General features: G+C 33.3%; 1 protein-coding gene across 5 annotated transcripts in view; it reads left to right on the forward strand.

Moving 5' to 3' along the window:
* Positions 1-24,831, forward strand: part of Kat6a (lysine acetyltransferase 6A) — a 104,422-nt gene that overhangs the window by 73,570 nt on the left and 6,021 nt on the right. For all 5 annotated transcript variants that reach the window (XM_076853803.1, XM_076853807.1, XM_076853805.1 and 2 more), the window contains 8 exons: positions 6,332-6,447; positions 13,503-13,644; positions 15,100-15,261; positions 16,302-16,395; positions 18,149-18,380; positions 19,193-19,400; positions 20,495-21,100; positions 23,988-24,300. In XM_076853803.1, coding sequence (XP_076709918.1) covers positions 6,332-6,447; positions 13,503-13,644; positions 15,100-15,261; positions 16,302-16,395; positions 18,149-18,380; positions 19,193-19,400; positions 20,495-21,100; positions 23,988-24,300 — 1,873 coding nt within the window. The remainder of the gene's footprint in view (positions 1-6,331; positions 6,448-13,502; positions 13,645-15,099; positions 15,262-16,301; positions 16,396-18,148; positions 18,381-19,192; positions 19,401-20,494; positions 21,101-23,987; positions 24,301-24,831) is intronic.

Consider the following 24,831-nt stretch of genomic DNA (forward strand, 5'->3'; position numbering starts at 1 on the left):
AAAGAGAGAGAGAAAAAAAGAGAGAGAATTTTAATATTTATTTTTTAGTTTTCGGCAGACACAACATCTTTGTTTGTATGTGGTGCGGAGTATCAAACGCAGGCCACACGCATGCCAGGCGAGCGTACTACCGCTTGAGCCACACCCCCAGCCCTGCACCAATGTTTTGAGCATAAATATTTATTATCATTATACCTTCTTGTTGGATTGTTCCCCTTGCCAGTATGAAATAACCATTTTTGTCTCTTCTGATTAATTTTGGCTTGAAGTCTGCTTTGTCACATACCAGAGTAGCTAATCCTTTTTGTTTTCAGGCTTCATTTACATGGTATATCAGTTTCCATCCTTTCATTTTCATTCAGCCCGTGACTGTCTTTGCCTCTAAGGCAAGTCTCTTGCAAACACCATATACTTTGGTCTTGGCTTTTTTTAAAAAATTCATTCTGCCAACCCATGTCTTTTAAGTGAAGAATGGATGATTTACTTTCAGTATTATTATAGAGAGGTGTTAGTTAATTCCTGCCATTTTGATTTGTATCTAATGTTTAATTTGGTCCTTTTTCTCATTTGCTTATCTACTTTTTAAATAAGATTGTCCACTTGTGAGCTCTAGAGTTCATTTTTTATTTCTTTTGTGTGTAGTATTTAAGTATTTTCTGTAGTATTGATATAGTGATCATGTACTTTTAGTTTCTGATCATATTGGACGATTTTTTTTTCAATTCTGAAGGATAGTTTTGTTGAATATAGCAATCTTGGTTGAAATTTATTTTCTGTCATGGCTTGAAATACATCATTCCAAGCTCTCCTGTATTTTAGAGTTTATGTTGAGAATTCAGAAGGAATTTTGAAATTTATGATGAAAAGAGAAAGGAATTGTTGAATGATTTCTTTAAGAAGGTAACAGAGGATGTAATTTTATGCACAAGTGAAGGTATTGGCCTTAGATAGGATTCCAGATGAATTTTTTCATAGACCAGGGAAGTAAGCAAGATATATAAACACAAAGGTTTAGATATGCAGATGTGCCAAGGAAAGTTGTGGAAGCTCACTTCCAGTTTCTTAGTGCAGTAGGAATCAAAGGCATTGGCTGAAAGTAAAGCTGAAGTAAGAGGTATCTTCAGGAGACAGAAAGAAATATGAAATTATCTTTTAGGAGAATGGGAGAATAAATGGGGTACTAAAGCATTAAGTGCCCTTTTGAGGTTAATGATTATGATTTATAAATTGAGACTAGTTAGAATGATTCTGTGCTTTTCTCCAACTATGTTCAAAATTTGAGGATGACAGATAATGGGGAGAATTGAATTTAACAAGGGTTTGGTTTTGATGTTTAATCAGGAAAGAGGCAGGACATTTTGAATATATGCAAAGATGTGAGTTACAATAAAGATGTTAGACTCTAGGTTGGATAAAAAAAAGAAGGGCATGAGGAGAATGAAAGCTTGTAGGATCACTGGATTATAGGTCCTGTGAAAGAGGGTGGAACAAGATGAGAGGGCTGAGAACAGAATCTTAGATTTTGTCAATATTTATTGGTAAAAGAACTAGCAAAGATGGAAAAGGGATGTCTGAGTGTAGAAAAAAGTTTTACGAGAAGAGAGCAATGGGAAATAGTTCAGAGTCTATGAGCATTTATGGCTTAGTTGAGTATCATATCACTCTTTAGATAGGCCAAACCCTGTATCCACAATTCTGAAATCCAAAGAATCCTAGAAAGCTTTAAAAGAAATTGTGGTAAAATGCACATAATATAAAATTCACCATTTTTGAGTGTCTTGTTCAATTGCATTAAATATGTATATGTTGTTATACACCTATAATATCATCATCTGTCTCCAGGACTTTTTCATATTTATCAATATACACCCTCCCTGACTCTTGGCAACTACTGGTTCTATTTTCTGTCTTTATTAATTTGACTACTCTAGTTGCCTTACATAAGTGGATTTAAATAATCTTTGTCCTTATGTATCTGGCTTAATTCACCTCGCATAATGTTGTTAAGCAGAGGTGTCTTCCTTAAGGCTGAAAAATACTCCATTGTAGATATATACCACATTTTGTCTATTGATCTGTTAATGAACCCCTGGTTTGTTTGCACTCATAGCGTTACTATGAGCATTGGTATACAAATATCTGTTTGAGTACCTGCCTTCAATTCTAGGGGGTAAGTGGACTTTCTATGTCACATGGTAATTCTGTCTAATTTTAGATGTCCACCAGCAGAGGGACAGGGTTCTAATTTCTCTACATTCTTACCAAACTGGTTATTTTCTGGTGGTTTTTGTTCGTTTTTCAAAATGATGACCATCCTAGTGGATGTGAATTAGGTATCATATTGTGATTTTTATTTTCCTAATGTTTAGTGATGATGAATGTCTTTTCAAATGCTTATATCCATCTATACATCTTCTTGGAAGGATGAGACAAAAAAAATTTCTGTTTTTTTACACCCAGTACTGGGGATTGAACCTAGGCCAGGGCCTTGTACATGTGTGCAAGCACTCTATACCATAGCTCTTGTTAACTTGTTAGGCTGGTCTCCAACTTGGATTCCTACCATCTATTCTTAAACTGTTGGGACTTTAGGTGCACTACAACCACATCTGACTAAGGGGAAAAAATGTTTGTTTGTTTTTGTTTTGTTTTGTTAAATTAACCCATTCTACAGTAAGTCTTACTTTACTTAAACTCAGTTATTGGCAAAACATGATCTGAACTGATAGGAGACTGTTTAAGTCCTTTATGTACTCTAGTTATTGTGAATACTCATGTATTTTGCTGAAGAAATATTAATGTGTCTGATTATAGAGTGTTGCTCCAAATCTGCCTGGGCTGTTAATTTTAGTATAAGTGTATATACTTTAAATACTTCAAATACTTCTCTAAAATCAGAAAAATGCAGAATTCTAAAACATTCTAGATGAGAGGTTGTAGGTTTGTAGCTTCCTGTCTTTGGAAAACTGAGTTCTTATTTTTAAAAAACACAATGCACTCAGATTTTGGAATTAAAAACAATTGAGTGCTAACTCTGTTTCCCCTCACTTCTAGCCATGAAAGGTCTTTATGCTTCATTCTTACTGTTCTTACCCTGGTGTTTTTTGCCTCCTTAATCTCTCTGAGCCTTGTTTTTTTCCATCTGTAAAGTGGGTTGGCTTTCCCCTATTTTGAGGAATGGATTGTGGGGGTTAAGTGAGGCAACAGTAGAAGCTCAGAGTAAGGCACCATAGGTGTTTCATGAATGCTGATTCTCCTTTCCTTTAGTTTGTGTTCTCTCTAGCTTGGAGCACGTGAACTCATTCTTACATACCTCTTTCATCATGTAAACTTTTAACCCTAATGAATGAGGTTGCTTATTATAATATTTCTATAGGAAACGCATTCAAATACCAGAAAGCCATTTCTTCTCTCCATGTTTTCATCTTATGTTGATAAGGGAACAGTTCCACCCTTTATTATCACTTCAAAATTTCACTCCCTTAGGGAGTGGAAAGGGACTGTAGGTCTAGGGAGAGCTGTGTGAGTGGAGAGACCGGGGAAGGGTATAGGGCAATATTTACATAAATTGTAAATTTGTTGTTTATATCAGATCCAGAGTACTGTGGGAGTAGGCTGTATTAAAAATTGGGCTTACATATAAGCCATTTAAAAATATTTTTAGTTATAAATGGACACAATATCTTTATTTTATTTGTTTGATTATTTTTTTTTATGTGGTGTCAAGGATTGAACCCAGTGCCTCACACATGCTAGGCAAGTGTGCTACTGCTGAGCCACAACCCCAGCAGCCCCTAGATAAGCCATTTAATGGAAGCTGAGTTTTTGTAGAAGAATAATCTCTACTTATAAACTGCTAGTAATAAAAGTTTCATTATTTAGAAATAGATATGTTTAAAGTTTTCTTTGGTTACAGACAATTACTAGTGCATCTGATGTTCTCTTTAGTTATTTTAGATTAAAAGATCAATTCTGGCCCGGGATATATGTCATCTTTCAAAGAATATGGCGTATTCAAATGAGAAGGTCATGAAGTGATAGAACTTGACTAAAAATTTATAAATATATATTTTGTGCTCTTGATTATACTAGATATATACACTTTAGAAAGTTGCTTAATATAAGAGTATTTTGGCTGAAATTTGAAAATATCCTCTCAAAGATGATCTTGTAGTAATTTCATATGTGACAATTTGATTTTAGCAGGGACTGGGTTAATGAGTCGTTTAGATGCAGCATTTGCTTCCTCCCTGTGTAGAGCCTTATTAACTTCTAAACCTTAGTGAATGGAAACCCTTTTACTCTGGAGGTTTGCATGAGGGAATTGGGAGTGGTGGAAGACACACGCATGAGCAGATGTGCCAGAGCATTTCACAGCACAAAGGTGAAGATAGGTGGATAGAGGGGGAGTCTGCTACAAGTCTGCTTCTCTACACGTTCTTACTTGTGGTGATGTGCAAACAATTATACTGGAACTGGATATCTTCTTTCACACTGGGCATCCGCCTGGAAGAGCGATGGGCAGCTGATGGGAAAGCTCTCAAACAACAGGCAGTGCCACAGCAGGTGCATGTTTTCAGCTTTTGTACCTCCTGTTTGATCCTTGCCTCAAAAAGTTAAATTTGGTTTCTGGTATTTGAAACTATTTTTCCTGTACTACTATTCTTATTTTGAGCTATGTAAATGGATGAAAATATCCTACTTTATGAATTCAAATACTTGATTGTGGAATATGGTTTAAAGAAGAGCCTTTTAAAACCCTTTTAACAAAGTTCTGTTTTGGATTTTGAGAAATGAAAGAAATCTTATTTTTATCTTATTTCTATATAGTTTTTGCATTTGGAAGAGCTCCAGTACTTGCTGCTGTTACAATACTACTTATCTAAATAGAAGATGGTTGTCTCTTTAAAAAATTTGTTCTAATTAGTTATACATGATAGTAGAATGCATTTTGACACATCATACATAAATGGAGTACAACTTCTCATTTGTCTGGTTATACATGAAAATGGTTGTCTTTTGTTTTGAGGTGTTTGAGGAACAGCTGGAGGTCTCACTTGGCAGTTTTCCAGTATGAAACCTGAGATAAATCCCTTGGCCTTTTATAAGAGCAAATTGTTAAGTAAAGCAGAGAGAGTTCTCAAATGAGTTGTGGTGAAGTGGCTTCTTTCTTATAAATGAATTTATATAAATAAAAAAAATTTTTTAATCTTTTTATTTTTGTTATAAGGTATATGTGTATATCTATAGGCTCCAACAAGGGACTTTTAATATGCTTTCAGTGGTCTTTACAGCATAATCTTGTAGGATAATTTTGGATATTTTTCTGATGAAGAGTTATTAATACTTGAGGTTGATTCTGGTTCTTTTTCTTAAGTCAATATTTCTAAAGCATCTGTGATAAGCATACATATGTGTGTGCATATCATATGTATATATGAGTCTTTTGCTAGGTTCATTGTACAGAAAATCAAGTTGCCCTTGAATTTAAGGTTTTAAAAAACTGGATTTTATTGTCTTGAGCAATGTCTTGTATTTGAATTTCTGGTTTAGAAGTCAAGAAATTCAGTTTTTTCTTGGATAGTATAATTATTTAGATTATTACAGGACTTGGGGGAAGCATGAGATAAATTTCATTATAAAAAGAGGGCAGAAAAAAAGGAATAGCTTGTGTATAGTAAAGTATATTTTTTTTGGATCAAATCTGTGCAGAGCTACTAAGGAAGGGAATTTTAGGTGTACTATGAAATGAATACTCTTGATAATTGTTTTATCATATTCTTTTTATATTGTTCTTAGATATTTACTCTCCCAATCAGAAAGTCTTTCTTTTTATTGTTTGCTTAACATATTCAGTAGTTCATTTCCATTATGTTCAGCTGAGGCAAATATGAAGCACCACCTTAAATTATTCTTTATCTTGATTTTTTTTTTTTTTTTCAGTGCTGGGAATTGAACCCAGGGTCTTGTGCATGCAAGGCAAGCACTCTGTTCTTTATCTTGTATCCTTAAATGCTAGCAGTTTCTTTTTAATAATGAATAATGAAGTCATTAAGGGAGTAAGTTTAGTCGGAAGAAAGTATTCTCAGTATTTTTAAATTAGAAAATGCAGTAATACCAACTACATTTAGTTTCAAGATATTTATTAGCCTTTTTATTCTTTGGATATTCTGTTTAAAAACAACTTATATTAAAATTTGTTAGCTTTTCTTTTTTTCCTTCCTAATAGAAAAATCCTAAGAAGAGATTTAGAGTCAGATTTTTGTTTGTTTGTTATTATGTCAGTGTATCTGATTTAGCTAACTTTTGTAATGTATTCTTGACTGAACAGAAAGTTGGAGTGACTGGTCCCCCTGATCCACAAGTCCGCTGCCCCTCTGTCATTGAATTTGGGAAGTATGAAATTCACACCTGGTATTCCTCTCCATATCCTCAAGAATATTCAAGGTATGTTTTGAGAGATCCTTTAGTTTCTTTTTAGTTTCATAGGACTCTAGAAGTAGAAGGGAGACTACAGTGTTCTACTTTAGTTCATTTTTTACATTTGAAGAAACTGGGGCTTTTTAAAATGTCCATAACTGTAGCATTCTTTGGCAACACTTAATCCTGACTGGCTTTTAGGTTTTCTTTTCTGTAACTTTTCCAAATGCTATTGTTTAAAATTAGAAATCTTAGGCATGGGGCAGAATGAAAGAGGAATGTTTTTTCTTTAAGAGAAATTTGCTGTACTGTGTGTGTGTGTGTGTGTGTGTGTGTGTGTGTGTGTGTGTGGTGCTGGGGATTGAACCCATGGCCTTGTGCATGCAAAGCAAGCACTCTACCAACTGAGCTATATCTTGACACTAGTTTTTTTCTTTTTTTAAAAGAGAGAGTGTGTGTGGGGGAGAGAGAGAGAGAGAGAGAGAATTTTTTAATATTTATTTTTTAGTTCTCGGTGGACACAACATCTTTGTTTGTACGTGGTGCTGAGGATTGAACCCGGGCCGCACGCATGACAGGCTAGCGCGCTACCGCTTGAGCCACATCCCCAGTCCACTAGTTTTTTTCTTTTTCTTTCTTTTTTTAACACGAAAGAATTTTACATATATATAAAGTTTCACTTGAGTAGTTTTGATCTAAATTTTTATAATTTAACAAACTTTGTCAATAATATGTTTTCCCAGGCAAAATTGGACAAGTGGAATAGGACAAAATTATATATAAAGTAGATAGCTTGGATTTCTAGATATAGAAATTGGCCACTCTGAAGCTTTTTGGGAAGTAACGTGCATGGTAGAGCCATATTTATTTCATGACTTAGCTTGACATTTATAAACAGTGCAACCTTAGAAGTCACTCAACTACTCTGTGTCAGTTTCCTCATCTGTGTGGAAATACTAACAGTACTTAAATCATAGTGTTATTGTGAACATTAAATGAGTTAAAACATGTAAATCACTTTAAGTGTTTTATAATGTCAATTATATGTTAAATGCTCAATAATGTCAATTGTATTTTTCCTTTAGGGTTGAAATGAAAAGAGAGAAAAAGATGCAATAAAAGTTAAACAAACACTAGTTTATCATTTGTTGCATAGCAGTCACATTAATGCTTCCCAGTCTTTGAACTACTTATGCATTCTATAGTCTCCCAGTTTGCAGGTGTTGTAAGGAATAATAAGTTATGGTGCTTTGTGGGTTAAACTACAACAACATATACTTTGAGTTTTATAATATGTAAAAACTATAACATGGATTATTTCCAAGAAGCTGAAAATAGATCCAAAGAGTTGTTAAAATTGCCACTAAAAGCGTCTTTTATTTTTTTCTTTCCATATAATATAATAACTTGCCAATATGGTTCCAAGTTTATAGCAGAAATAGAAAACTAGAAGCAGCAGTGCTATTATAGACCCTAACTTCAGTGAAGTAACAATAAAAAAAAAAAAGAGGCAAAAACAAAACTTGACAAACTAACAAGCTCATCAGACACATTTGGGAACCATACTGTAGGATTAGTTGACCCTAAACAACTGATTCGTAGACTATGGTATTATCTTTAAGTTAGTATTCTATATCATGGAATAATAATTTGAATTTGTTCAGAGAAGGTTAAATTATGTATATGTTAGAAGAAACTTCAGAACTCTGGTATTCATGGTGACTCATTTCTTGGGAGTTTTGTATAGTCGGGTTCTCTTGTGTGATCAAGAAGAAATATGCTGAGAAATTAATTTATTTGTCAAATAAATCATATTATTACTTTAAAGTGAGCTGTTTATAAGCTATCCACATCAGAGGAGCACTCAACTTAGAGAAGAAAGTCAGGGGTTGTAGTACAGATAGATTATCTCTTCTACTCGGTGGAGAAATAGAAACAGAGTGCCAATATTAGCACTTGCTTTTCAAGAGATGATGAGAATGGAACTATGAACTGTTGTTTTTTTAAGATATTAAAAGGATTTGTTGAAATTGTTGCCTTTTGTTCTATGAGAGTGTCACTAGAAACTAATGTGAGGGACCTGGTTACCAGCAAAGTGGTAAATGTTACCAGCAGAAAATAAGTAACCAAAAAAGTATCATAAAAATCATTAATAGAAGGCAGAAATAGGATAGGAAGTATGAAATTCTGCTTTCTTTTTTAAAAAAAATTTTTAGTTGTAAATAGACACAATACCTTTATTTTGTTTATTTATTTTTATGAGGTACTAAGGATCGAACCCAGAGCCTCACACATGTGAGGCAAATGTTCTGGCACACAAGTGTTCTGCTGAGCCACAACACCAGCCCCTAAAATTCAGCTTTCTTAAAGCAGAGTTTTGGACATTTCCTATACATTTTCTTATCCATTGTGGTGCCTTCAATTTTCCATTAGAATATAGTAATTCATTAGCATCTTTAGTAATTATGAATTTTTTAATGTATTCTCTTGCTTCTGTATTTTTTTTAAAAACTACCTATATCTATCTAAATGCATTTGCTTCCTAGTTCTTTTAAACTTGAGCTGACTGAAATGTTCAGAGATCTTGTATGTCCCAAATAATAAAGCTCTATCCTTAATTTTTTAATACCTACTTATTATTTTGTACTAAATTATTTTCTTATTGCTAAAGGTTATAAACACATTTTAAAAGTTTAAATCCCAAGGCCTACAAAAACAGGGCAATTTGAAGAAACAAAAAAGAATAGCTCACCTGACGAAAAATTTTTAGGGAAACGGGATCATGCTTGAGAGAGTTTCCCATAAAATCCAAATATTTGTATGTGCATTGTATATTAAGTAAATTAATTCCTGACTTTAAAAATAATGGTAATGAAGCAACAATTCTATTTTATTTCCATCAATCTAGTTAAGTCTATGACATTGAAGGATATAAAACAAGAGTTTTCTCCATCAGGGCCATTTGATGCACAAAGCAGAAAAGTTTGGAGACTTCTTCTTTACCATTGAAAACATGATAGATAGGCTCAAGGTAAAAGAAATTGTCATTAGCGGGTACCCTATTCTGAATTGTTGAGAGTTTAGCTTGAGAATAACTTTTTGCTATGAGATTATTTCAAAGTCTCAACAAGGCAGATTCTCATATAATAGAGTTGCTTAGGAAGTTTCTTTGATTTTCTACCTGAGTTGACTTGATGCATAGATTATGAAATTGTCAGTAGAACCAGGTTTGATTTTTTTTTTTTTTCCATAATCCCAGTTACTGAGGAAGAAACCACACAGAATCCTTACTGTCTTTGGCTATTAAATGAAGTAAAACGGATGAAAGGAAAACAAAAATAATAATGAATAATTGCAGCTGTAATTACAATTCATTGAACTGAACATCTCTGCAATAATTTTGTGAGGTGAATATTTCTGTATTCAGAGAAGACAAGAGCAGTCATATTTGAGAAATTATGGTTTGTAAGTGACAGAACTAGGATTTAAGCCCACTTCTCTCTTCCCACATAGCTATATCTTCAGCCACTTGTGTTGAACTGTATGAATCATGTTAATCTAGATTGGGCTCACTTGGCTTGTACCTTAATTTTTGATTTAAGTAATATTTGGTGTAATTTTTGTTATATTAAAGTTTCACTACAGGTTGTCAATTATGAAGACCACACTGACTGCTACTATCTTGGGCAGTGTTTAAAAGCCAGAGTTATTCTAGAAACTCTCAGAAGGAAAATCTGTATTATTCTAGAAGTAAGGGGATTACATATAGCTGCAGCCTAATCCTGATTTTACAAGCTGGGGTATCATCATATTGATGAAGCTGAGCAAAAAAAGATGTATCAGCAGGAGGATCACCAAAAGCAGCCCCCACTAGAATTCTCTAGGGCTAGGAGTATACAAAATCTTTATAAAAGCATTTCATTTCATGTAGTTTAATGTTCTTTGTATAGAATATATTTTCCCAATGTAAGAACTGTAGACATTTATACTTTACTAAAAGAAAGTTTTGTTTTTCCAGTTTTTCCAGACCATTCCCTTTAGATTAAAGAGCGTCATCCAAATGGGCTTGAATCTGATAAAATCAGGGACTTCAGCAAGAAATATTTTGGAGTAAAGTAGATGTTAACACTTGCTTTTACTTTATTGTTTTTCATTTAATAAGGTTTGCTAGAGATTTTAATTATTAAAATGTTCTATATCTTACAATTTCTAATGTATGGCATGGACTCAATTTAACGGATGAGACTTAGCAGTAATTTTCTTAGAGATTTCATTTCTTTCAGTGTTTTCTTGAGCAACCTGGTTACTATTAAAACTTAAAAAAAAAAGGCCTTTTCTCACAGACCATCGGGAATAAATTGTACTTTTATTTCTTTGTTTTATAAATATTTCCTGAAAAGTAGCATTTGTTGAATATTTATTGCCTTTTTACTTGACAAATGAAATTATATGTTATCACGTACAATACAGTGTCTGTAAGTATTACAGACATTGTGAAATGACTCAAATGTAGCTAATTAGCATAAATTGTATTGTATTTTCTTCTCTCTGTACAAAGATGTAACAGTTGGATTGGATGAAAAAGTTAGCATTCATCTTTACTGTAATATGGAAAACTTAGGTAGTCTGACACTGGTTTTTTTTCCTTCTATTTTTCTTTTTAATATTTTTAAAAACAGAATTTTGCTTAGGTTTCTCAGATTAACATTTTAGGAAATATTTAATTGTGATATTTAGCTCTCAAAATGAAAACTTTTTACTCAAGTATAGTAGTGTTACTTCTGTATTTTCATCTTCTGACAATTTTAAATTGTTTTTTAGCACAGATAATTAAAGGTAAATAGTAGATAGTCGGGGGAGTGCCATTTGTCCACCTTCCTTTTAAGAATCTTCCAAATTCAGATATTCACAAAGACAGTTTGATGGTTGTGGGTCACCTTTAAGATTTAAATCCATTATTCTTTTTTTTAAAAATTAATATTTACTTTTTAGGTATAGATGGACACAACACAGTGCCTTTATTTATTTATTTTTTTAATGTGGTGCTGAGGATCAAACCCGGTCCCGTCCGTGCTAGGCAAGTGCTCTACCTCTGAGCCACAATCCCAGCCCAAGATTTAGATAATACATTTAGTGCCCACATTGGATGATGAGGTTTATAACTGAAGCCGTTTCATTTTTAGATTTGTAGCTCTGGTGGTAAAGAAGGAAAAGGCTATTTTAGCTTACTGCTATTTCTCCTTTGATTGGTGGGGTTTGGAGCAGGATGCAAAGAAAATAAGCAAAGTAGCCTAGGACATGTTTCTTTTCCATACTCTTGGCTCTTGCTTCTTGACTTTATAAAGTTAGTCATTATTTGTTGCACTCAATATTTTGGAATGATTTTTGTATTAATGATATGACTTCAGGTTATGTTGGTGTAGTTACTATTAGATTTTAGAAAATAATATTGCATATTATAGACAAATTTTATACCATAGCAGTTTCTTGGAAGCTTTCAGTATGTAGAATGGCAGTTTTACATAAAACAAGACATAAGGTTATATGGGAAGAATTAGTGCACATTGCAAGTCTTCTAGGGAGAAGGAAAGATAATCACATGGCCTTTTCCATCCTTATATGAGCATGAAGTACTTAGTGCATACAGGACTGTATGCCATAAATATACCTCAGGAAAGGCTTTTGTAGAATGTTAGATGTTTTCAGATAAATTATAATTATGCTACAAATGCTGCTTCCAAAGTGGGAACTTGAAAAAATATTTGTGGTCTTTACACTTTAATAAATCAGACATTTTTGTGTATATTAATCTACTTAGCAAATATTTAATTCTAAGGTAATCTTTTAAGCCTAACTGAACTGATGGTGATTAAATTAATGAGATTTAAAAATTTCCTTCCATCTCAGTTCTTAAAATATGAGACAAGATATAGTAATTTATTTGAATTGCATATTTTGTCATTTTACTAGCTAGTATGTTTGCACATAATAGTTTTTAATGATGGTGTCAGTCTCAGATTATCAAGATTCAACAGTTGTGGATAATAGGTCAGAATGTAGAGAAACCAGCTTTGAGCTGAAGATACATGGGGTATGTATTTTATACCAGAAGAAACTTTGGCATTGCAAATTCAGGCCACATGGGTGTCAAGGCCATTAATTTTTTTTAAAAAATTTAGGGTATGTGCCTATTATTACGTTATAAATTGTTCTAATCACTTTATTGCCAAGCTCCTAATAAAGGAATATTATTAAGGAAGGGGTTCTGTTAAACTACTACTAAATAGCAAGTCTATTGAATAAATATAAACTAACAACTGAGGGCACCTAAAAGAATAATGTGAGCCTTTATTTTACTTGTTGAATGATAGACTTTTGACTTACACAATTTCATATAGTGACTTAACCAGGGAGAGAGCCAGAACTTTAGTGGTAGAAAGTAGAAAAGAGGTAGTATAGTATGTCCCACTTTGCCAAAACATATTCAGTATTATAATTTTATACTTAAAAACATTTACAGAGTATTTTTAGAGTATACACTATGTGTCCATTTTACTCACCACTATACATATACCTCGTATACCTCCACAAGACCTCATAGGTGATAAGCATTCAAGAAATATTTAATTCCCCAAATAATGGATTAATGAAGAAATAAATGACAAAGGAAGAAAAAAATCTATAGATCAACAAAATTATCTTATTTGTGTGTTTGGAAGATAGACTTTATTTTGCTTATTAGAGATTCTTAAGGAGGAAAGAATGTGAGATTTTCATATCAAGTAACTTAAAGACTGAAAGAACACTGAACTAGGTGTCTTTGTTTTCTCATCTTTGTCCTCCTGCTGTTAATTAATTGACTGCTATTATCTAAATTAATTTAAGTTTTCATTTCTTTCCTTCCTCTCCCTTTCCTTTTCTTCTGTTCTTCTTTCTTGCCTTCCTTCTTTGTTTTTAAAGGGGATAATGATACATTTTCTACTTTTGTAACTGCTTAGTAATGAGACAGTAAAGTGAAGAGTTATGAAAGTTTGAAGATCTGTAAAATATAAAGCCCTGTCTTTTTATATTATTATTTACAGGCTGCCTAAATTGTATCTTTGTGAGTTTTGTCTAAAATACATGAAAAGTAGAACTATTCTACAGCAGCATATGAAGAAATGTGGTTGGTTTCATCCTCCTGCCAATGAGATTTACCGAAAGAATAATATTTCTGTCTTTGAGGTAAGATAGATTTTTGGTACTTATTTTCCTGTCCATTTCAAAAAGTGTCATCTATATTGCATTTAATTGTACAAGCTGACTTTGGGGTAGGGCAATGTTTTTTTACTATTGTTCACTCACTACTGAGTTGGATAATTTAGCTATGTGAGAAGCAGAATTGGACCAACCCAAATGGTACCAAGTTCATAAGCTTGACCTCAAAATAAGTTATTTGGTATTTCATTTAATCAAAGGTATCAGTAATAATATATCTTAGTATTTTAGTGCTACTATAAAGTATTGCTAATTATAATTTTTAAATTGTATTTGAAGATGCCAATTTTGCATACGTAAGATGTGCTAAAAATGCATCTTAGAATCTATGAAATACAACATTTAAATGAAAAGATTTCTATTATTTATTTAAAAGGAATATCTTATAGAGATGCACCAAGAGCATTCGTAAATCTTAAGATCATCATGTTAAGACAAATGCTATATCTGTGAGTCTGTGTTGCTGTTAATAGTAACCTTTAAATTCTTGATTCTCAGCATCATACAATGAATGCCAGGTATTGAGGACTTGTTATGATCAGTCCTGTTAATTAATACAGTAATAGAATTTTAGGTTGCCTGGGTCCACTCAGACTTTCACTTTCTTGGTCTTTCCTAAGACTTTATTTTAGTTGATTAATAAAGGAGCTCTTCATCTTGCCGAGTTAGGAGCATCAGATATGGAACATAGTCCTGTTTACCCAAAATCAAATTGCTTCTCAATTTAAGCATGCATTGTTACATATTTTAAAAGAAGTCATATTAAGTTAATTAGATTGTTGAAGAGTTCAGTTAGCATGCCAGACAATGTCTTGGGAACTAATGTGGTTATCCTGGCAGGCAGGAACATCAGGAGCAGTAGTGTGTAGTGCTCCTGATCCTGGCCAACCTAAGACACTTTTTTAGGGTCTTAACTAGAAACCTGCTTGGTGCTTCTGAGAAGCAATAATTTATACTCCTTCATGCAGCTTTATTTGGGGGTATAGCTGATCATGGGAGTCAAACCACATTGCTTAAATTGCTGGTAGAGATAGATGTCAGTTATATCATGATTTACCTAATACATGTATTTTAGAAGAGGTTACATTTGGCTCTGTTGTTGAATTGAATACTTTTGAAAATGAATTTTGCCGTCCAAAGTATTCCTGTAATTAATCTCAGCAAACTAGATCATTACCTCCCATTTAAGCTATTTCTGCTTTGTTGAAAATGGTGTTTTTGTATATTTTGTTGTCTTAAAACAGCAAGTGTCATAATACTGCCATTTCAAAGGGTAGTTTCCAAGTTCTAGTATGTGTTGCTCACTGACAGCTTCTCTTAGGCTATACTACAGATATCTAGAGATACTTGTAACTGGTGCATATTATTATAGGATTATAGTGACATTCTGCTGATTACCCTATCCTGTTTCTTTTCCTCTAGGTTGATGGGAACGTGAGTACCATTTATTGTCAAAACCTGTGTCTCTTGGCAAAGTTATTTCTTGACCACAAAACACTCTATTATGATGTGGAGCCATTTCTTTTTTATGTATTAACACAGAATGATGTCAAGGGCTGCCACCTTGTTGGCTACTTTTCTAAAGTAAGTATTGTGTCAACTTTAAATATTTGAATTCTTATGGAAATTTGGGGCAGTCTGCTGATTCTCAGTAGGAGACATGGGAGGATGCAACACCTTCTAGGGTATCATTAGCTTTTGGAGAAGGAAAATAGAAAGAGCATTCAGAAACTTACCAACCACTAGAAGATGCTTAGTAACATTCAACACAGTATATTCTCTTAGGAACATGACTACTGGTAATACGCAAGAGGTAAATGACTCCTGTTCCCATGATGATAACAGATAGTACTTGTGAAATAAACACAGTCATTACCTCTCTTGAGTTCTTTCTCAGCTTAAATCTTCTCTTCCTAATTTGAATTTTCAAGCATAGACATAAGAATAAGATTGGACCATTTTTATTAAAGAATATTTTCTTTTTCCTTAATCTTCCATTCCTTTAGGGGAAAAAAATTCTAGTCAAACAGCATTAAAAAAAAAAATGTACTTGTATATAAGTAAGCCCATGGTAAACTAAGTGTATAAAACAGTTTAGTGCAAAGTATTGGCTTTATAAGTTTCCCAAGGCTACTTCATTAGCTAAATATGTATTTAATAATACATTAACTAATATATAAAAATGTATTTGTATACACATTCAGGACTATTTTGTGTAAAGTTAGCCATAACTAATAGGGAGTGGGGTAAAAATAATGATGAATCTTCTCACAGAGTGCTACATAGATTCATCATTTTGTAGCATTATAGGTTATTTGGGACTCAGATTCCTTTGCTGATCTTAGGCATTGATGTGCTGTTTTTGAGTTGCAGGTGTTGTTGTTGGATGGCATCATTATATTCTTACTCTCCTGGGATGTTTGCTTTGTGGGGAATGGCAGTGGCTTCACATTGTCTTATCTTCTCCCAGTGGGATGTGGGGAGTCCCCCGCCCCCATGTACATTGCTATTTCCAAAGGACCAGGGCAGTGGTTTAACTGTTAGTCTTTGTTTCTTAATAATTAGCATTACTATTCATTTTACCAGCCTGTTGTTTAAAACATGGATTCTTTTCTCTCCACCAGGAAAAGCACTGCCAACAGAAATACAACGTTTCCTGTATAATGATTCTTCCCCAGTACCAGCGTAAGGGCTATGGCAGGTTTCTCATCGATTTCAGTAAGGACTATATTAACATACTTTCTCATTTTCTCTTCCTGTGGACCAGATAGATAGTAGAGATTTGTAATGATGTATGGGCTCCTAATATCTCTTGTCATATTTTTGTATAGGTCTTAAAAACTTAAAGCCACAAGGTTTTTTTTTGCTTTCGGTTGGACACAAAATATTTTTCAGTAGCTAATACTGAATATAATTTTATGTGTTCTGTACCAAATATCTTTAATTTTTACCTGTCCATTTACAATGGAGCTTAATTTATACAGTAATACGAACTCACAGCAGTACTGAAAACCTTGTAAAACTATTTAAATCAGTGCTAAAAAGAAGTACAGAAGAAGTATAGCAACTGCCCCATTTTCATTTCCCCATTATCTGAGAAAATGTATGTGTTTTTTTAGTTACACATTTTACCTACTGATTAAAAATTTACAACACAACTTTAAAAATCCTAAAAAAGTGAATGATGCAGGAAGTAATCTGAGTTAAAAGTGAAAACAGTTCAAAGTCATTGTAGAAATTGCATTCTGTTTTACATGTTGATAATGTAGCTTAGAAAGTTAACTGTGTTTTTGCATTAACTTTTATGCTTATATTAATTTGAGGGAATATTTCCCCCCAGACACTGGTATAAAATGGTATTCAAAGGAGTATATGCTGACATAATGGTTCAAACTAATTTTGATTCCAGTCTTGAGAAGTTAATTCTCACAGACTAGTTAAGGTTGTTCTATTGGACTTTTTCTTTCTTTCTTTTTTTCTTTTCTTTTCTTTTTTTTTTTTTTTTTTTTTTTTTTGACACTTTCAATTATACTCCTAATAATATTTTACTGGAAGTACATGCTGTTGGGTTTTTTGGTATATTTTCTTGGCCTTTTTGGATTGGCAAGAAGTGAAACTCTGATTTTATGGTAATATTGCTTTGAAATAGGAGTCATGATTGAACATATTAAATATTCTTAAATAGTAAAATTAGGGAAAATATTTTATTTATAGTGATTACCATTTCTTGAGTATATTTTGAGATACAAAATCTGTATGATTATAGTATTTGTTTTACTTTGCTAGTATAATAGATTCTTCTAGATGACCATCCTTACACTGTTTTGAAAAAAAAAAATTTAATGACAAAACTACATCTGTTGTGGCCATCTTCATTTTTTATGCTTTGCCTTACGATTTATGCTTCCCCCCCCTCCTTAATTCTTGAGAGTCATGCATTAGACAGAAAGAGTAATAGCACCATACATTCACAGAGAATTAGAATGATAGGAATTATAAGGAGAGCTTTTGAAGTGAGAAATTATCATCTAATTCACTCATAGAAGAACCACAGTCTTAACTAGGACTACACAAAACTAAGGCATTCTTTTTATATTTCTCAATTCAGATATACCAGTTGCCATCTAGTGGTCCAAAGAAAATATGTCCATTACAATAAAACTGTTCTTGCCATAATCTTATTAATGGGTCTCAATTCTGATTTTTTATAGCTTGACTATTTTAACAAAGTGATTTATATTGACTGTAGACAATATTAACCTAATGTCCAATATGTGAAAATTGTATAATTTCCCTGCAAACAGTAGTTTCAAGTATTTCTGCTAAGTTGTTCCCTGCTTTTCAAGGAATTTACCTTTGAAATTATTATTGCCTATAATATTTGATTTGGTTATGGAAAGGGAATTATTACTTTGGTGAATCAGACATTTTTAGGATCTCTGACATCTTTGTGATTTGGGGGTTTCTTTAGGTTATTTGTTATCAAAGCGTGAAGGCCAAGCAGGGTCTCCAGAGAAACCATTGTCAGATCTAGGTCGTTTATCCTATATGGCTTATTGGAAAAGTGTAATATTGGAGTGCCTTTATCACCAAAATGACAAACAGATCAGCATTAAGAAGTTAAGCAAGTTGACAGGTATCTGCCCTCAAGACATTACTTCCACACTCCACCACCTACGCATGCTGGACTTCCGTAGTGACCAGTGAGTATCATATCCCTTTGAACATCTTTGAAAGATGAAAAGGTATAAGTTTTGGATCACACAGATTATTGATGAAAGAACAATAACTAATATAAGTGAAACACTTGGTGCTGCCACATTATTTTGGTTTTAAAACTGTCTTTTCATCTTTTTTCTAACTTTTGGACATAAAGCCACTGAATCTTTTACCTTCTAGCATTGGGATCTCTTATAAAAAGCAACAATTCTGGAAACAATGTCATTAAATAAAATATATCCATGATTAATTTCCATATAAATGGTACAAAGTGAAATGCGTGTTGGAAGGGAGGATAGATAGTTCACCATTGCCTAAATTAGTCATGAAAAGGTCACAAAGAAAGGAGGCATTTGGGGCTAGGGTTGTGCTCAGTGCTAGAGTGCTTGCCTAGCACCTGTGATGCATTGGGTTCAATCCTCAGCACCACATACAATGTAAATAAATAAAGTTATTATGTCTGTCTACAGCTAAAAATATTTTTTTCAAGTTAAAAAGCATTTGAGCTAAATTAATGGAGAATAGGAAAGAGGTCAAGAGGACAGAAGAAATTGCAGATAGGGGATATATGAGTCAGTAAGTGGTTAAAATAACTTAATTGCTATAGTGGAATGTGAGGCCCAACTTCATATTTCTTAGCTATCTCATTGTGGTGGTATATTTCCATATTTCATCTTCCCAAACAGGTTGTTTTGAAGCATACATCATTGTCATCTTCAGGGTTTTTGGAGATGACATTCATTTTTATGAACATATTGTATATTGGTGGTTGCTATAAACTTTTCTCTGGTTCTAGATTTGTGATTATCCGCCGGGAAAAACTTATCCAGGATCACATGGCAAAGCTTCAGTTGAATCTGCGACCTGTAGATGTGGATCCAGAATGTTTACGCTGGACTCCTGTCATAGTCTCCAACTCTGTTGTCTCAGAGGAGGAAGATGAGGAGGCTGATGAAGGAGAAAATGAAGAACCACAGTGCCAGGAAAGAGAATTAGAGACCAGTGTAAGGACATGAGTAGTTTCTTGTTTTTGACGGTGAACGAATTATATTTTTTGGTTTTCATGTATTTTTGTGATACATATTACAGTATCTTACCAACAAAATAAGTGCAGGTATTTTGTTAGAATTTATGTCAGTGGCAAAAACTTCAGGAAGATTAGGTCTTATTTACTTTTTAGTGTTTTTTAAAGCTTTAGACCATCAGACTTTTTACAATGTGTTAATTATGACTAAATATTTACCAGAGTGCCAATAAGCAGCTAAATTTTAAGCTGCATAGTAATTGAGGAATCTGAATTGAATCTAAATCTGACACTTGTTAAAATGAGGACACATTAAAAAAAACAGAACATTAAAGAAATAATAGAAACATGCATATGTTTTCAGTAGAGCTCTGAAAAGTTCAGTGGATACACAGGTGCCTTTAACTATTAAAAGGGTTGATGGGCTATACTGCATTGCATGTTTTAAGTGTTGTATACTTTTTTTTTTTTTTTTTTTTTTTTTTTTTAGCAGTGCTTTCATCCTTCATTTCCTCCTTTGATGGATGTAAAAATATCTAATGCCCCTCTTTAGTGCAGTTTTCAAAATGGAATTAAATATTCAGAATAGAAATAATTTCAGAAATTTCTTTTCATATTTCTCCAATGTCTTTTTCATCTTGCCTACTCTGAGACCCTAATTTAACATTTATAAAAACAATGATATTATTCACTTTGTATGTTAAAGGTGGTATTTCATAGTGGTTAAGAGCATAGCTCTAGAGTTAGTCTGCTGGGTTTTTGTCCCAACTTCTTCATATACTACTATTGAGTGACTTGGGGCAGATCACTTAAGTTTTTCTGTTTGCTGCAGTTGCCTCACTTTCAAGGTGGGGATATATTATTTTTTCACGCAGTTGTTATGTGGGTTAAATACATAATACATATAAAGCATTTAAAAGTGTGGTCTACTACATAGGAAGTATTCATATTAGCTACTAAATAATACTTTTTTTTTAAATTTCTGTTTCCTTATCTCTGTATTTTAAAGGGCAGGATAGGTAGATGAAACTAAATAGGGTTAAAAAATTAACCTGTTTTATTTTCCAAAACCAGATAGGAAAATCTCTGTCTCGGGAGAACAAAGAACAAGATTCTTATTCTTCAGTAGAAAGTGAAAAGAAACCAGAAGTTATAGCTCCAGCCAGTTCTACACGTTTGAACAAACAGATCCTTCCCCGTGATAGTCTTCCTGCAAATAGTCAGCCATCTCGGAGGGGCCGGTTCGGGAGGAAGAACAGAAAGACCCAAGAACGTTTTGGTGATAAAGATTCTAAACTGCTCTTGGAAGAGACATCATCAACTCCTCAGGAACAATATGGAGAATGTGAGGAAAAATCAGAAACCTCCCAAGAACAATACACTGAAAGTGAAGAACAATTGACAGCCTCTCAGGAACAGCCAAGCCAGGATGGGAAGCCAGACATTCCCAAAAGAAGATTAAGTGAGGGGGTTGAGCTGTGGCGAGGACAGCTAAAGAAAAGCCCTGAGACTCTGAAGTGCAGATTACCAGAAGGAAATGATAGACTGCCTCGTTGCTATAGTGATGGTGACAGGGCTCTCCTTAGGGGCTTCAGTGAGAGCAGTGAGGAGGAGGAAGAGCCAGAAAGTCCTCGGTCAAACTCACCACCAATTCTTACAAAACCCACATTGAAGCGAAAGGTAATGTTTTTTCTATGTGTTGTTTTTCCTCTAGTTGCAGTTTATTGTGCCCATTTGTCTTCTCCTTCAGTTCTGAAAGAGTAAAGGTAGAAATTCCTAGTATGTTATTTTTTAAATGTTAAACTTCAATGTATTGTAACTTATGATCTTCCCAGGGAACATTTGAAATATGTGTGACTTCTTTGGTTCATGGGAATGAACATAGAAGTCAGAAGTTTATTTGAGAGCAAACCATTTTTACCTTGCTGATTGAATGTTCAAATCAGGCACAATAAGAGATTAACAACAATAATAGCAAAATAGAATTCTTAAAACTATATACTATAATAAAAGTTGTGAATGTGGTCTCTCTCAAAATCTTACTATACTTTCACCTTTTCCCTTAAAGGAAGCACTTTACTGTATCTCTTTGACTTATCTCACTTGTAAGCATCACTTCTCTTATGCTTTGGGTACTAAGTAAAATAAGGGTTACTTGGACATAGCTCTATAATACTGGGACAGTCTATCTGATAACTTAGATGGTTAGTGACAGACAGATGGTAACACATAGTGTGAATACCTGGAACAAATACATGATTCACATTTAGGGCAGGAAGGAGAAAGATAGTGTGAGATTTCATCACATTATTCAGAATGGCATGAAATTTAAAAATTGTGAATAATTTCATGGTTTTCCATTTAATATTTTGGACTGCAATTGACCGTGAGTAACTGAAACCATGGAAAGTGAAACCACTGGTAAGGAGGGACTACCAAATACCAGAAATATCCCAGGCTATATAAAACAAGCTTTTAGCACTGCCATGGGCTAGTAAGACTAAAGTATGTCGGCTCCCTGGATGAGCCCTACTCTGTAGTAATGGGTGACAGCCTTCATCCAAAACAATGAAATGTTTTCTTTCTCTAATAGGGCCATTTGAAAAATAATGACTTTTAAAGAACATTTTAAGATACACATCATTATTACAAAAAGTAAAAAAAAGTACAAAGTTTCTACAAAGTCCATACCCAGTTTCCCCTATTATTAACCTCTTAGGTTAGTATGGTATATTTTTCATAATTAGTGATCCGTTGTGGGTTAATTAGTTGCCAGAGTCTGTACTTATGCAAATTTCCAGTTTTCCCTAATATCCTTTTTTCTGTTTAGGATCCCATCCAACATATCGTATTGCATTTAGTTGTCATATGACTTCAGGCTCTTCTTGGTTGTGACAATTTCTCAGTCCTTCCTTGTTTTGATGGTTTTAACAGTTGTAAAGATTACTGCTCAGGTATTTTGTAGAATATTCCTTATGATATTAGAATGGGGTTATATGTCTTTGAGAAGAAGACCAAAGAAGTAAAGTGCCATTCTCAACATATCATATTAAGGGTTTCTATCAATATCTGTGTATCAATGTGTTTCATTTACAAGGTATATATTATCAATATGACTTCTCATTATTGATTTTAACCCAGGTAGTGCTTGTCAGATTTCTTCATTATCAAGTAACTCTTTTTTTTTCTCCTTTTGCATACCATACTGGAGGAAAGTCTCACACTTAAGATACGAGTAATTATCCTAAGAGCGGAGTATTTGCACAAATTATTTGCTTGGGAGATTTATCCATTTTCCCCACATATATTGATTTACTCATATATTTGCTTATATCAATATGAACTCAAGACATTCATCTGCTATTTCAATTTATAAACTAATACTATTACATTTTTTAATTTGTTGCCCAAATCTTTCTATCTTTGGCCATTCAGATCTCTTTCAGTTTTGCCCCTGTCTCTTTAACATACATACTCCCTATCATTGTAGATTTTGTTTTGTTTTGAACACTTTCTTATTTTCTGGCAGCATAAGATTCTCCAAGTTTATCTTGTGTCTTTCCTGCCATTTCTCCAAGGAGTAAGGCCATTTCCCATCTAATTTGAAAATTGTGTTTTTAGTTAGGACCAGTAGATTTCAAGTAGGCAAAAATTGAACATTGACTAATTCTTCTCTTCATTACATGGTCATGAAGAATATATATTTGCTCTCCTTGGGCTTATATTGCTTATTTGTAAAGTAAAAAAAAAAAAAAATGCTGTTTCCTTGTATAAAAAAGAGAGTGAGATCATGTGCAACTACTTTTGACATTCTTAAAGAAATTAGGAATTAAGAGACTATTATGATTTGTATACTAAATAGATATGTGACCTTGAGCAAGTCCTATAGCCTTTTTAGCTTCTATAGTGAAAGGATTGGATTAGATAATTCCTGGCACATCATCTCTATTACTTTGTGATACTTGAATGACATTGTCTATGTCATTCAAGATACTAGGTCAACCCAGTGCAAAGGTGTGCCAAATATGCCAAATTTCAATAGCAGATTTATTTGGCTTTTGAAATGCATCACTAATATCAAGTAAATACATTTCTACTCTATATTTCTACACTCCACTAAAACTTTTTTATGGATAGTTCATGAAGATGGCATATAGCTTTACTGAGCTGCTAACCTTCAGAGAATAAGAGTGTTTTATTCCTTTTTTGCTCTTGAGGAAAAAAGAAATAAGTTAATGGACTAGCCTCTGGGTCATTTCATTATTGAAATAAGTAACTCTTTAGGATGTTAAATATAACTGAATTACTAATAAGAAAATTATACCTGCTTTTTGAATGTGCTTGCCTGTTTTTCTGCAAATTTGTATTCAATTATTCAACATCTTTATATTCTTAATACTTTAAACATAGTATGTTAATATTTAGAAATAATGTTTAAAATATTTTCTGGCAAAGAGCACCTTCATTTTATATATGATAATTCTATTAGGTTTTTAAACTCTTTTCATGTTGTTAGTATCCAAAACATTGTTCATTACTATATGTATTTGATTTCTCTATTAAATAGAAACCAATTCTTCACCGAAGAAGGAGAGTCCGAAAGCGCAAGCATCACAATAGCAGTGTAGTCACAGAAACTATTTCTGAGACCACAGAAGTGTTAGATGAACCTTTTGAAGACTCTGACTCTGAGAGACCAATGCCACGGTTAGAACCCACATACGAGATTGATGAAGAAGAAGAAGAAGAAGAAGATGAAAATGAACTCTTCCATAGAGGATACTTCCATCGTTTGTCCTCACAGGATGTTCTCAGGTGTCGATCATCTAAAAGGAAGTCTAAAGATGAAGAGGAAGATGAGGAGTCAGACGATGCTGATGGTATGTTTTACAGAATTGTTTACTTATAGTTTTATTGTCTTTAAATACATAGGAATAATAGCTGTAAGCCCTTCAACAAAAGGTTGAAAAATGAACACAACTCACCAAGCAAGAAAACAAACATGTGGCAATCTTTAAAGTTTGTATCAAATATATCCATGCTGATTCTTCCATTAGTTTCTCCTTTAGTTCCGGACCTGTTTTTGCCTCTGTAGAAAATATTTTACTCTAAATAGTTAGGATACTGTTCTTTTTTGCCTAATTCTTTCTTATTCTTTATCTGAACTTTTAGTTAGTGGGTGAATGGGACTTAGTATCAGAAAGGTAGAATAGCCATTTACTAGAGTATGTAACTCTCTGGACTTTGTTTTGTTCATTGCTTTGTGCTGAGTGCTTGTGATAGGCAACTTAGTAAATATTGCTAAATGAGTAAATGCTAAGAAGACCATTCTTCAATAAGAGCAGATTTATATAAATTAGAACTTACCACAGATCTGTTCAGGAGCCCTTCCTGAACCATCTCTAATGTGT

This window comes from Callospermophilus lateralis, chromosome 4 (genome assembly GCF_048772815.1).
Source record: "Callospermophilus lateralis isolate mCalLat2 chromosome 4, mCalLat2.hap1, whole genome shotgun sequence".
In the NCBI taxonomy this organism is placed as follows: domain Eukaryota; kingdom Metazoa; phylum Chordata; class Mammalia; order Rodentia; family Sciuridae; genus Callospermophilus; species Callospermophilus lateralis.